Consider the following 14,980-nt stretch of genomic DNA (forward strand, 5'->3'; position numbering starts at 1 on the left):
GCTCACACACATCCGTCTCTGCAGTACTACAGGCTAATTTTACAGCCCCAGCTCCATGACCTATTTCCACACAGACGGCGCCGTGGTCGGACCCCTCAGCAAAGCAGAAACGGAGAAGGTGGGGGGGCAGGTCGGCGGTGTGTGTATGTGTGTGTCAGTGTGTGTTAGTGTGTGTGTGTGTATGGGAAAGCATGATGGAGCCGTCAGGCCGGATCAGTGTATGGGGAAGATGTGATGGACAGATAAACTGCAGCACAAAAATCAGAGGCACTGTGGTTGTGGTTTCTGCTCGCCGACTGCAATTCAGATTTTGTCTGTACGAGTCTGAGGGGCTTTTCTGGCACGATGCAGTGAAGAAGAAAAAAAGAAAAAACACGCCCCGTTCCAGTTAGTCTGGGTGAGCGGAGGGCAGGGGCCACCAGTGCAAGCGGCTGTCTCTCCAGGCACATGTGGACCTGCTCCCTGCCCCGTTCAGCCTGCTCCCTGCCCCGTTCAGCCTGCTCCCTGCCTTCGCGTGACAGCGCCTCCCCTCAGTTTCCCCCCGGTACGTCAGCTGCGGATTCCACCGTGACTCAGGCCGTAAATCTCAGACTGCTTGGGAGGTCAGGTCACCGATTTTTCCCTTCAGCACCAAATCGGGGGGGGGGGGTGAGGGGTGGGAGAAAAAGGGGGGGAGGGCACACCTGTGGTTAACCAGAGGAACACTCACTATGACTGAGATCCACTGTGCTCACGCCCACACTTTCCTGGTTCTGCTGCCCCGACTGTCAACTGAATATTACCGCATGCAAGCGAAAAACAAACATCTTCAAATGCAAAATCAAATACAATAAATCACTACAGCACCAGGCTTTGGGGGAGTTAAAATTAACATTAAACTTCACGTCAGCCACGCTGTTTTGTGAACATAGAGACGTCCTCCAAAGCTGAAACCGCTTATCCCCAGTTCAACCGGAGATAAAAGTCATAGGAGACCCCAGGACATCACGTCATGAGGGTCGAGGCGATACACGCCTCCTCTGCTGTGACTGATGCGCTTTTTGAGCGGAATGTCAGCAAATTCCTTGGCGTTAAGGACACCAGCAACAACGTCTTAATCTGTGCACCCAAGCAGAGGAGATGGTCACCATAACAAGGAGTCTTTCGAATGACGAGGTGAATCAAAATGAAAACACTCAAATCGTAACAATTTCAGATTTCAGTACTTTAAAATAACCTAAACAAGACGGCGAGAGAGAGACAGAGAGAGAGAGAGACTGAATCAAGTGACAGAGTCACGCTCTGCTTCTCTTGGGATGAGTAATCAGTAACCTGAGCCATCAGTACCTTCATCATAGTGGGCACAGATTTTCTCAGTGGTGTGCGTTTGCGTGCGAGACCTTCCAATATATTAAAATAGCCTCTCGCGCACGCACACACACGCACACACACACGACCACATCTTACATGTGCATAAAGGTTTCGGCTTTTCGGCATGATTGGGGGGAGGGGTGCTCGATTACAAGAATGATCTTTCCACTGAAGCGATTCTGGGACGTCAAAGCCTCACATGACACCCTCATGGTGTTCTCCGTTTGCGTGAGAGCGATGGATGACAGAAACAGCTCACACAGTGCAGGAGGCTCGCCATGCAGTGTGAAGGGGGGGGGTACCAGTCTGCACACTGGGCTACATGCAAAGGTCAAAGGGCACCCGTGCTGGCGGTGTCCCGGCGTGGTTCTGACCTCGTTTTTCAGCTCGGCGACCTGCTCCCGCAGCTGTGTGATGTACTGGCTGGAGTCCGTGTGGTTCAGCTGACCCTGAATCCGGCCCTCCTCCTTCTGCGGCAGGCAGAGAGGGCAACACCCAGTCAGCTTCCTGGTAAGACCCTAATGGACACTATACCGGTAAACCTCACACACACACACACAGTCATGTAATCATATCTTTTTGGGGACCGCTCATTCATTTCTATGGGAATAATGCTAACGCTAACCATGACAACCTTAACCCCTACGCAGCCCTAACCATAACCAGAAGTAACCAAGCAAAATACGAGTTTTTCCATTTTTAGTTTTTTCATTGCAGTCAAGGATTTTTTTTTTATAAAATAAGAGTTTTCCCATATGAGGTACAGGAAACTGGTCCCCACAAGCTAAGGTATACCTGCATCACACACACACACACACACACACACACACACACACACACACACACACACACACACACACACACACACACACACACACACACACACTATGGCAGAAGTCCTCGATGCTTAGCCTTGAAGACAACAATTCTCTACACAGATGCTAACCCTTCACAATAATACTCCACCAGGGATGCTTAATTTCTATGATAATATAATATTCTTCCACCATATATACAGTGTCTATAATGGGTCATTCCATTGTAACCCAACATTACTATGTGTGACCATTTTTGCATTTGATGTAATTTAGCATACAAATTATCCATCCATCCATCCATCCATCTTCCAAACAGTTTATCCTACTGGGTCGCGGGGGGTCCGGAGCCTATCCTGGAAGCAATGGGCACGAGGCAGGGAACAACCCAGGATGGGGGGCCAGCCCATCGCAGGGCACACTCACACACCAGTCACTCACACACGCACACCTACGGGCAATTTAGTAACTCCAATTAGCCTCAGCATGTCTTTGGACTGTGGGGGGAAACCGGAGTGGCATACAAATTATTCATATGAAATTTGGCATGCGAGTTAAACAACATGCTTTTTTGTTTCTTTTTAATAAATGTTTCGTTTGGGATATATCCCCGTTTTATACCAAGGTTAGCAAATAACTCAGTGTTTTCTTTTGAGCTGTGACTTATTTACCATTACAGTTCAGCATTTTCCTACTACACGGCTCAGCAACAGCTCGCTGGGATGCACACACAGACCTGCTTCTTAATGATATGCCCAAACTGCATTTTCTGGGTTATGAAAAATCCTCTGAAAAGTCCCCTAAAATACTTTGCACACTTTAGACAGAACATTAGGGACAGACACACTTTAGGTTATTTCTGTGAAAAATGAAGATGAAGAGAGAGAGAAGTTCAGAGCCCTCACACTCTTTAGAAATATTTTTAGCGTGGAAGCAAGTGAACAGTCCTTTCCTGAAAATTAAGTGAAAAAAAATGTTACCCATGGCCCCACCTGCCTTTTGTGAGACTTCAAAATAGCATTTTTTTTTAATTTGGGGTACCTGACTCATGAAGGAGACCGAGTAACAGGTCAGTGTTTTAAATACACAGATGTTCTTTATCATGAAAAGGTTCTTCTTCCTAAGAAACTATACCTGAGGCATGCAGCTATGACAGTAAAAAACGATCCCATACTGTTGCCCTGGCGTCCTTTGTTCACATACCTGGATCTCCAGTTCAGCGATCCTTAAACGTAGCTCAGCCATGGCCGCCATACTGTCCACCTCACGCAGGCGCACGGCCATCACCTCCTCCTTGCTCTGTTGAATGCAGCCCGACGGAGCACAGAATAAGAAACCAAAACAGCCAAAATTTTAAGGATTTACCACACCCGTAGCCACACAACTGGGCAGAGATTTCACCTTGCAGTCAGATACAGCCTGCTTCCTCTTCACCTCACTGAGTTGGCCCTGGAGGCCCTTATTCTGTGCAGTGAGGTACTGCACTTTCTCCTGCAGGGCGGCGCTCTCCTGCTCCTGCCGACTCACCAGCTTGCTGTGGATCTGGTTCTGAAAAGCACATAGTGGCAAACACTTTTTTTTTTTTAAAGCAAAGATGATATGGGAAAGAGGCTCAACGGGTAACACTTAATTACAGGTTCTACTCCCCCCTCCCCCCCCCCCCGTGTAGAATGTTGAGTCTGTTTTTTCTCTCTGGATTTGCATACGTTTCCTCTGGATACTCAAGGTTGCTCTCACAGCTTAAATGAATAGACCTGTGGGTATCCTGTGATGGACTGGCACACTGTCCTGAATCACCCCTGCCTTATGCCCATAAGAGGTGGAAAGTTCAAGTTCAGAAAGTATAAATCCAGACCAAGATTTTGTTTCAACCAACTAATTGAGTATAAAGAGTCAGTCACATAGTACTCCAGATGGTCGGTTGAATCAAAATCTTGGTCTGGATTCTGAACCTGATCTTTCCACCTCTGATGCCCATGTGCTGTGATTAGATCCAAAACCGGCCCGCAACCCTGTACTGGATTAGTGGTGGATGAATGCATGACAGCCTCATTGCCCTTGAACCCAAGTTCCTTCCATCACTGGACAAAGGTTACCATGCTGACAGGGTAAAGCACATTATTGTACACCTCAGGGAATTGTGGATATAGACTCTGAGTTTCATTTTGATGCAGCATGCCGTACTGCTACTAGCTGCACTAACACCTCCACAGCTGCAGGTGGCGCCCTTTCCTCCATCAGCACCCAGCATGGTAGCCGAGTCACCGCTCACCTGACTCTCCAGCTCCAGGACCTTCAGTCTGGCTTCCCGCAGCTCTGCCAAGGCCTGGGCCTCGCGCAGGCGTGCCGCCATCAGCTTGTCCTGCAGCTCGTTCATAGCGTTCTTCTTGGGGGACTCCTTCCAGTGGCCACCCCCGCTCCCACTGCTCCGTAACACCTGGACGGTTTCAACAGAAAACGGTCAGAAAAACAAACACAAAAAAAAAAACCTACAGAGAATATTAGCTCAAGTCGTCAACAGGATCTTAATTAACAGTTGGTTCGATGAAAGCTGTCCAGGTCTCTCAGCGTCTAGATTGTATCATCAATTTATACATTTTTCTACATTCCCACATTGACTAATTATTTCCCGTGCCTTAAAATTTTCATGCTCGTGACTCATTTTCTAATCATCCCCTTTGTGGCCTCAGTTGTACTGTCGATGAAAAGATCAGTTAAATTACAGTATTATGCACAAGCCTGAGGCAGTCAAAAGAAATGTTTAAAGCTATTTATCTGGGTGGTAAGTACACTTGTGCTCAGAGCAAAAAACACAGTTTAGCATTAGAGCATGTGCAGATTAAGAGTAACACAATTAAAAACTATTCACTGCTTCATTGATTTTCACAAGACCCCCTACCCCTGCAGCAGAGAGAGATGACAGCATGAAAACCACCCAGGCAAACGACTGAGCACCCAGCTCAAACTGCTTTCTTAATGTGGTCAGCAATGTGATTCGTCAAATGGGAGAAGCACAGGAAAGCTGAGGTGTATGAGACAGAGGAGATGCTGTCCTCCACGGCCTGGTCTGGGGGGTCCCCACCGTGACCAGCACCCCCAGTAACTGCCCTCGCCTTCTCAGTTCCCCGGTTAAGGCCGTCAAGCCCTTCGCTTCTGCATCTCATCAGCTCCCCCCCCCTCACCGGCCAGCGCTGGTTCAGCTCGGTCACCGTCTCCTGCATCTCCCTGAAGCAGCGCAGAGTCTCCAGTTCCCTCAGCTTCACCAGCTTCAGCTCCTCCTGCAGCTGCGCTACGTTACTCTCGTCCGGCAGGGAGCTGTTCCTCTGGAATGCGACGCACAGCCACAGCAGTCAGCGATGCATGCTCGCATTGTTTTGCTTTCATACAGCACAAAAAAAAAAACAGTAAATGTGATGACAACAAGCAGTACTAGTAACATGAAAAGCACGGCATGTGCAAGAGGGTTAAAGTTGTTATATATTTGGAAGAAAGTGGCTCAGCAGGCTTGGCTACTGCGCCCATAACAGGAAGGTTGTCGAATCCCACGGTCAGCAGAATGATTTTACCACTGGGCACTTGTGCAAAGACCTTAACGCCGAGGGACTGTCTGACCCAGCTCTCTGAATCTTATGGGGCTTTGGATAAATTGATCTCCTAAATAAATAAATTGGAAAGTATCTAAGAAGACCTAAAAAGCACCAACATCACTGATAATGCACAGGACCAAACGTATAAGAATTAGGGATGACAAAATTCACCAATTCGCATCAGTCTACCAGCACAGAAGTTCTCATTTTACTGGATTTAATTTGGGATAAACTCGTCGTTTCTAATAACTTTGCATCAGCCATAACCAAAAATTGAGAATGACACAAATATTCATTTTTACAAAGTCTTGATGGTTTCATTTAGATGCAATGGCAATTTGATATGTTCTCCAGAATGTTATGAAGAGTGATCAGATGGATGAATTGCAAAGTCCCTCTTTGCCATGAAAATGAACTTGAAATGAAAAATCCACTTCCACTGCATTTCAGTCCTGCCACAAAAGGACCTGCTGACATTATTTCAGTGATTCTCTTGTTAACACAGGTGACAGTGTTGATGAGGACAAGGCTGGAGATCACTCTGTCATGCTGATTGAGTTAGAATAGCAGACTGAATGCTTTAAAAGGAGGGTGGTGCTAGACATCATTGTTCTTTCTCTGTTAACAATGGTTACCTGCAAGGAAACACATGCAGTCATCATTGCTTTGCACAAAAAGGGCTTCATCGGCAAGGATATTGCTGCTACTAAGACTGCATCTAAATCAAACATTTATCATCAAGATCTTGAAGGAGAGAGGATTGTTGTGAAGAAGGCTGCAGGGCGCCCAAGAAAGTCCAGCAAGCACCATTTCCAAAGGTTGATTCAGCTGCAGGATCGGGGCACCACCAGTGCAGAGCTGGCTCAGGAATGGCAGCAGGCAGGTGTGAGTGTATCTGCACACACAGTGAGGCAAAGAGTTTTGGAGGATGGCCTGGTGTCAAGAAGGGCAGCAAAGAAGCCACTTTTATCTCCAAGAAAAATATCAGTGGCAGACTAATATTCTGCAGGGATTGGACTGCTGAGGACTGGGGTAAAGTCATTTTCTCTGATGAATCACCTTTCTGATTGCATGGGCCATCCAGAGAAGAAAAGGTGACGCTACCATCAGTCCTGATGTAAAGCATCCCGAGACCATTCATGTGTGGGTTTGCTTCTCAGCCAATGGAGTGGGCTCACTCACAATTTTGCCTAAGAACACAGCCATGAATAAAGAATGATACCAAAACATCCTCCGAGAGCAACTTCACCCAACCATCCAAGACGAGTTTGGTGAGGAACAATCCCTTTTCCAGCATGATGGAGCACCGAGCCATAAGGCAAAAGTGATAACTAAGTGGCTCGAGGGACAAAAAAAAAAAAAAAAAAAAAATCAACATTTTGGGTCGATCCTCAAGAGGCGAGCGGACAAACAAAAACCCACAAATTCTGACAAACTCCAAGCACTGATTATGCAAGAATGGACTGCCATCAATCAGGATTTGGCGCAAAAGTTGATTGGATTTCAGCCTAGCATGCTGTCAGAGGTCTTGAAAAAGAGGGGCTGATACAGCAAATATAGCAAAATCCAGCAAAAATAATTACTTAATGTAATTGTCAATAAAAGGCTTTGACACTTGACTGAAATTCTTGTAATTATACTTCAGTATACCATAGAAATAGCTGACAAAAAGATCCACAAACATTAAAGCAGCAAACTTTGAAAACCAAAACTTGTGTCATTCTCAAAACTTTTGGCCACGACTATACTTAGTAGAGGCCTCTGCCTTTATTATGTATTAACCATTTCTGTATGTTTACCATATTGAACTGCATGGCATCATATTCTTTTGCATCGCATGGTATCGCGTTCAGTCAAATCATGTTGAATTGCACAACATCGCAATAGGGGTAAATCATATAGTTTCACATCACGAGTTTCTTCATATGCATCTTTAACGCATCGCATCATTAGCAATGGATCAAGTTATAGCATTATACCAATGGATTTCATTGGCTTCCTTGATGGAGATTCACATCCCTAGCATTGAGCATGCATAAAGTGCATGCAAACATGCACACAGAGAGCTGAAAGAACACTGGTCAGCTGCATGCATGTGGTTTGTGCTTGAAGTCCTGGGAAGCATATGTTTTAAGACCATGTATCTGGATAGAGGCACAACATAGCTGCATGCATGCATGTGTCCCAAAATGTCTACCAGCAGCTAACGATGCCGCTATCTGCATGTGACATCGGCAGTGTGGCAGCACGCTCCCCAGCGCCTCGCAGCCGGTGGTTTGTGTGGCGGGGGGTGGGGACAGGCATCTCCCTGGAGGTTTGGAAGCGGGGGCGGCTGTCTGGGCTGGGGGGCGGGGGGCTGGGGTGCAGTGGTGGGCTCAGTGGGGTCTCTTCCCCGCCGCTCCCTCGCTGCAGGTACGGAGAGGTGGGGGGAGGTGAAGCCTGTCTTTCTAGGAACCCTGAACCCCGGGTAGGGTCTGAGGGTTCGAGGATTCAGGTGGGGGGAAGGCGAGACACGGAGGGTGACATTTTATTGCGACGCACAGTCGTTTCCCACCTGCTTCTTCCCGTTCTGACACCAGGTGTGCCCCCCACCCCCCACACAAACAACAGCTTCTTTTTTTTTTTTTGGCTGCTGCACCAGTGTGAAAACCGTTTAGGCAGGCCAGAACCCCCCCTCCCTCAGGGGGAGGAGGTGTGCCTCTCTGGGGACTGAAAGGCGACGAGCCAGATTCTGAATCAGGAGGACGCTGGTCCATACATCCTCACGCCACCTTTGCTGTGTCCAGCCCCCCTGCTCTCCTGTCCGGCCCCCAGCGTTTTCTTCCATTTCAAAATTATGAAAACTCATCCCTTGTTACTTGAATGTGTATGTTGCACCGTGGTGCTGAGGGAATAACTTTGGTTCTAGTGGTTCAGCTTGTCTTTGCTTATTTGTTAGTTGATTCAAACACATTGATCAGAAACAATGTGAATACTTGCTGCATCTGTTCCAGGGGCCTCGTGCCTGGTAAGGATGTTTTATTTGCTTCTGCCTATTTCTTCATCATTGAGAGGTCAGGGATTCGGGGCCATCATCAGCGACTCCTCATACAGATTCATTTCTGATAATGACTGTTCCCCTCTGCTGAAACCAGTTCCGACGGGAGTGGAGTTCGCACAGCCGTGTCACACAGCGGCACTAGGCACACATGCACAGGCGGTGCCCCAACCTTCTCCAGTTCCAGCACCTTGTCCTGCATCTCCTTCATGGCGCCAAGCAGCTCCGCCTCCTGCAATTTCGACTGCTCCAGCTGCGTCTGCAGGCTGCTCACGAACTGCTCGGTGTACTGCGGAGGACGGGGGGGGGGGGGGGGGACAGCAATCACTGCGTGTCTGCTGGCGTGCTCGGCGTCTCAGAGGCCTGTTTAGCTGTGCACCGGCTGAATTTCACAGCAGGGGGCCACTGAAGGCTTTGTTCCCATTTCATTAAAGATATGTTATCTTTGCTCACATCTTAAACGCTGCCTGATTAGACGTTTCGCTTGAGTGAGAAACGGCAAGACGAGGCTGACCTGGGCAACCTTACCGGCCCTCTAACATTCTGCATCAGGCTTTCAGGCACCTCCCCTGAAACTGAAGAGATTTGTCATATAACAACCAACTCTGATTTTATCCCTGGAGGACTCAGAGTCAGAATATAGGCCTGCACAGTCTTCTGGACAATGTTCTATGAACATCATCTGAGCGCTGTAATAAAACCATGTACCCAGGAGGCCTTTTGGCTGGTCTCCCAAATCCGGCATAGCAGCCTCCGGTCTGAGAGTCCACCATTACCATAGGATGCTACTGGCTGTCTGGGAGGGAAGGTGAACCTCTCCATAAACCTTTATATCAGCAGACCTTGTGTGCTAAAAAAAGACTTAATGAAGCAGCATCTAGCATCCCCAAACCAGAGCAGACAATCCCTTCCTGGAAATAATGTGAGAATTGTAAAACACCTAATTGTAATTTAATAACACTTTTCACATCCCATTAATCGCTTAATTAATAGTGGTTAGAAAACTAAGGCATACGATTAACAACCCATAAACGGCTATCGCCTAGAAAACGGTTTGCTTAATATCAGCTAAACCATTTTGCACGTGAGCTTCGCACATCCCCAGAAGAGGAGGGAGGAATTTACACTCTTCTTCACCGACGACGAAAAACCAGTGAGCCTCTTAAGGGCGTCTTCAGCAATATCCACTTCCCGTTCTGCTTTTCTCATTCTCTGCTGTTCAGCTCGACATACGGGAGGCATCAGCTGGCTAGACAGGCGTTTACACTGTGCGACTGTCAAATAGTAGGGCGGGTTTTACACAATTATAAAATAATGCAAAACACACTCAAGCATATATATCTTTAAATTACATGGTACATAACACAAAAATACACTAAATCACCCAGATACACTGCTTTTATTTCATCGACGAGGGAAATCTAGGGAAGATGCTGCCCAAATGACGACAACATTCCTCCAGACAGCCCCGTCACTCCCTACCATCTTATCCATAATCCTCCTACACCCCCCCGCAACTAAAAGTACAATTTCTAGAATTACTGGATGGATGAACAGGAAATGTCAAAGCCAATAAATGTGTTTTCACCCGAATGCTCATGAGTCTCACTCATGACACGCAACAATGAAACTACACCTATTCATTTATTGCACATTCCACTTACATGATTTGCACAATCGTTCCCCTGCAGTAAGGTGGTTAACTGTCTTTGTAAATGTCTTAATGACTATGAGTCAGTAACACTGACCTTTCACACAGCACCACAGGGTCCAGTAGGGGTGCTTCCGGTCCACATGGACACAGTCTCCTGCTAATATTCAGAGCGTTTGGATGTTGGGGTTTTCGCAGAGACATATAGAGCAGAGTGCTTTGGACGGCATGACGATCTTTATCATACTTGTTTTTCAATTACTGAGCTGTGTGTGTGTAAGTCAGCAAATCAAATCTTGTTTCAAGAGCAATACTGGCAAAGCATCAAGGTATAGTTTATCATGTTTGAGTACCCCCCCCCCCCCCCCCCGATTTTCTCTCTAAGACTTCTGAATCCTCAAAACGTTCTGTGACTTGTGAATGTGATTCGAGGGACGGATCCATAAACAGTATCCATCTATAGTATCTATAGAATTGTATTCAATTAACTGCGTTCAAATAGACTTTTCTAGCAAGTGTTACAATCGACCCCGCCCAAGTTGTAACATTTCACTTCCCCCCACCTTCAGTGCAATTGTACAAGAACAGTACATCATACAAATAAAACTCTGAGTGTTCATTTGAAGCAGAAATATTTATGGTGCTTGTATATAAATATGATTAAATCCCATTTTTAAAATGTATAAATATTCATATTCTACTTATTTCTCATTTGCACCATGACCTTTTCTGTGACATAACATAAGAATATCGCACAGACACACCAATGGTATAACTCAGTAACTACGGTATGATATCGCACAGACACACCAATGGTATAACTCAGTAACTACGGTATGATATCGCACAGACACACCAATGGTATAACTCAGTAACTACGGTATAATATCGCACAGACACACCAATGGTATAACTCAGTAACTACGGTATAATATCGCACAGACACACCAATGGTATAACTCAGTAACTACGGTATAATATCGCACAGACACACCAATGGTATAACTCAGTAACTATGGTATAATATCGCACAGACACACCAATGGTATAACTCAGTAACTACGGTATAATATCGCACAGACACACCAATGGTATAACTCAGTAACTACGGTATAATATCACAGACACACCAATGGTTTAATCAGAAACTACGGTATAATATCACAGAAACACCAATGGTATAACTACCATACATCATTCAGACATATAGAGAGCCTGCTGTGATGTTCTTCTAAGATCAAATGTTACTGCTACCTAGATCGTTTTTTGACTGCACAGAAAGTAGGGTGTACATAAAATCTGTATTTACCAGATCCCTTAAGCACTAGCAAACCAGCAAACATTTGCTATATTAGCATTTAATTTTAGAAATAAGCATATATTTATTAAAACCGTTGAACTAGTTAAGATGATTATGCATACAAATGGAAAAGACGATGACAAAAAATTACAATGATGCTTTTCCTCCCCCCACACTCCCCTATTTAATCACTTCTCCACCCACACCCCCAAGCTCCATCTCAAGCCCCCTACAGTAAGCTTAGGCAGTATATAATTTTTTATACCATCATATTATTCATATTGGTGGGCACACTATTGTCACAGCACAAAAATTCCGTGGCAATCGGAAAAAAATTGTCTAATACCGCCTAAGCTTAATGTACACTATCCCCACCTCTCCAAAAAATTTCAATTAAATGATTTTTTATCAACAATGTGTACACAAATATAGCTGCATTGGAATGCTTCTTTTCACATATCCCATCTCTTTCTCTCTCTCTCTCACACACACACACACACACACACAGTTGAGAATGAAGTTTTGGGTCCAAAGGCAGGGTCGGGCCATTTATCCAGCACCTCTGAAACACTTTGTGTACTTGTCTGAATGAAATTAGGTTCACCAGGTCTGCACCTGTTCTTTCATGTGCCACCGCTGACTAAGATTATGGCTAACTGACACTGGAAAAAAGGGGGGGGGGGGATTGGGGGGGGGGGCGGGGGGAACAGAAATTTTAGAATATTCATAAAATCACCTTGTGGAGAACCACTGACCTGTACAATGTTCCTGGAAAGTTTGCAAAAAGATCCACGGAATACGTTTAGGTGGCAGATCAATTTGAATATAAATTCCCTCTATTACTGCCAAATACTGTTTTTCCAGTCCTCTGCTTCCACCTATCACTGCTCTTTGAAATTCAAGGCCATTTATCTTTGTAGATCTTCATCCATTTAATCTTTCCGTGAAGTGGTAATAAGATCCATCAACCATAGAGTAAACAGAGTAATAATATCGAATAGATAAAGTCCATTACCTTATGAACAGGATAAATCTAAGTCACCCCTAACTTTAGCTGTCACTAAGCACCATTGCTTCCAATTTGTTACGATTTCCATCACAAATTGAAAAAGCCCCTTATCTTCACTCATACAACAAAGTACAGTCCCCTCCTTTCACAGTTTGTTTTAACTTTACATTTTTTTTACCTTAATTTCTTGATAGCAAAATACAAGCTTATAGTGCAAAATATATAATATCAATTCCAGTTTGTTATTAGTAACAAGTGTCTGCAAAGTTTGGAAAAAAAAATAGCCAATTAAATACTTTCAGTAATAGTGTTAATGAGCTGAAGTGCCTGAAACCGCCCTTTTCATTGCTAACACTATGCGACACCACTTCAAATTTGGCACGATCTGTATAAAAATTTGATAAATTCTAGGTTGTCACCTAGATAAAGTTTGAAACAGATCTGTGAAGGGCTTTAAGTTATCACATTAACGAAGTGTCTACAGGGGTGGACCAGTCCAACATTACAAAACCTGGGAAACTTGATATACATGCATTCCCAGAATGACCCACAGTGAGAGACCTCTGTACCAGTTTCTGTGCTTGGAAATTCTCCATCTAATACCAGTATTCAGATTTGATTGCATTCATTAGTGAACATGCAAAAACTGAAAATCAAAAATTAGGGGCACATACTCATTCACTACCCCTCAATTAAAAGTACCGCAACCACAGTAAGACTGTGCAATAATCATACGGACAGTAACTATTATTATTATTCAGAAAATAACCTTAATCTAAAGCTCTTCAAACAGTCCTATTTCTCTGGGGGGCAGCAGTGAGCGTGGCTTCCAAGAGACCACAGTTTTCCCAGAGAGGCTCGGGTGGCTCACTGGGTGTCGGTGAGTCAGTCCATGGCGCATAAAGCGTAAATAAACAGAAGGAGAAGTGTGGTTCTGAGTACGCTGCGGGGCTGTGGTCAGGGCAGGGTTGTGCTTTGTGTCATGGGCCACAGGAACGGCACAGTGACTCGTTCTCACGGCCAACGTCTCTCTGTTTTGCTCTCACACCCCCCCAAAGCAGCCGGCTCTCTCTCTCGCTCTCTCTATCGCTGCTGGGCACAGGGTGAAAAGGTCACCCAGCGGGCGGAGCGCTTCCTGACAGGCAGCAGCATTTCTGTGTTTTTTACCTTTCGTTAGAGAAATGAGAAGGGAAAGCGGGAACGGTGGGAGGACCTGGGAGCCTGGCCCAGTCCGGCCTAGCCCAAGGATGGGGGCCACGTCAACCTGCTGGCGAGGACCCGGCTGCGTTTAGCGTGAGGGTGGAGACGGGTGGGAGCGAGGTGCATGTCAGATGGTGTAAATCACATGGTGTTTATTTACACTATTTATTTACACTTTTCAGTTTAAGTGGAAGTACTGTTTTCTGGGAGAAGCTCCTTTGACGAATAAGCCAAGATGGGTGGAAACAATGAGGATGTCTTGCTGCCCCCCCCCCCCACCAATGCACTGGTAGACTATGGCAGGTGGGAAATCACAGTGGAACCCCCCCCCCCCCCCCCCCAGCTGGTCTCGCAGCAGCAGTGGAAGTGACTGGGCAAGAGTGTAGGAGGCAGGGTACATGAGAACCCCGAGGTACTACTGTCCCCACGGCTACCATGACTTTCCATCCCTCGCTTACTCACACACACACACACACACACACACACACACACACACACAGAAAAGTCGGGGTTCCGTTCCCAAGGTGGATTCCGACACATTCAGATCGATTAGAATTATAACACCCATGTTCCGTCTAACGCTGCGCCTGGATTCTGAGAAGCCAGAACTGGAGTTTGAGTCTCAATAAGAAAGCTAGAAAAAAAAACAAAAGAAAAAAAAATAAGGGCAGATTCGGCAGATGAAAAGATGTGAAAGATGACTGGAAGTCTTCCACCGTTCCCAGACAGCAGCCCCCTCCTGATAACCCTGTTCTCACAAGCAAAAGAAACAGAAAACAAACTAACAGCAGCCAGTAAATCCGGCACAGAGCAGGAGCGCTGAGCCGATGACACTGAAGACACAAACATGTCGTCTCTCACGCTCTCCAAGAGTCTGCTTGTAAAATAACTGCTCTGTTCAGATCTATTCAAGTTGCATTTAACTGCCAGATGCACCATCATTTTTTCCTGGAAAAATATCTCGCGATAATTATTGCAGTTGCAGCCATTTCCTCACTTTCCTTAAAGCAATACTTCAAAATTCCTGGCTT

At 45.7% G+C, this 14,980-nt stretch overlaps 1 protein-coding gene across 14 annotated transcripts in view; it reads right to left on the bottom strand.

The window, feature by feature from the left end:
* The window catches only part of evi5l (ecotropic viral integration site 5 like), a 44,416-nt gene that overhangs the window by 9,164 nt on the left and 20,272 nt on the right, over positions 1-14,980 (bottom strand). For 4 of the 14 annotated variants that reach the window (XM_049013675.1, XM_049013676.1, XM_049013668.1 and 1 more), the window contains 3 exons: positions 8,962-9,078; positions 5,348-5,488; positions 4,438-4,602 (listed from right to left, as the gene is read on the bottom strand). In XM_049013675.1, the coding sequence (XP_048869632.1) occupies positions 4,438-4,602; positions 5,348-5,488; positions 8,962-9,078 (423 nt within the window). Of the gene's footprint in view, positions 1-1,724; positions 1,821-3,368; positions 3,465-3,566; positions 3,714-4,437; positions 4,603-5,347; positions 5,489-8,961; positions 9,079-14,980 lie in introns of all 14 variants that reach the window. The other 10 variants (XM_049013680.1, XM_049013678.1, XM_049013671.1 and 7 more) reach the window with 7 other exon arrangements.

This window comes from Brienomyrus brachyistius, chromosome 5 (assembly GCF_023856365.1).
Source record: "Brienomyrus brachyistius isolate T26 chromosome 5, BBRACH_0.4, whole genome shotgun sequence".
In the NCBI taxonomy this organism is placed as follows: Eukaryota; Metazoa; Chordata; class Actinopteri; order Osteoglossiformes; family Mormyridae; genus Brienomyrus; species Brienomyrus brachyistius.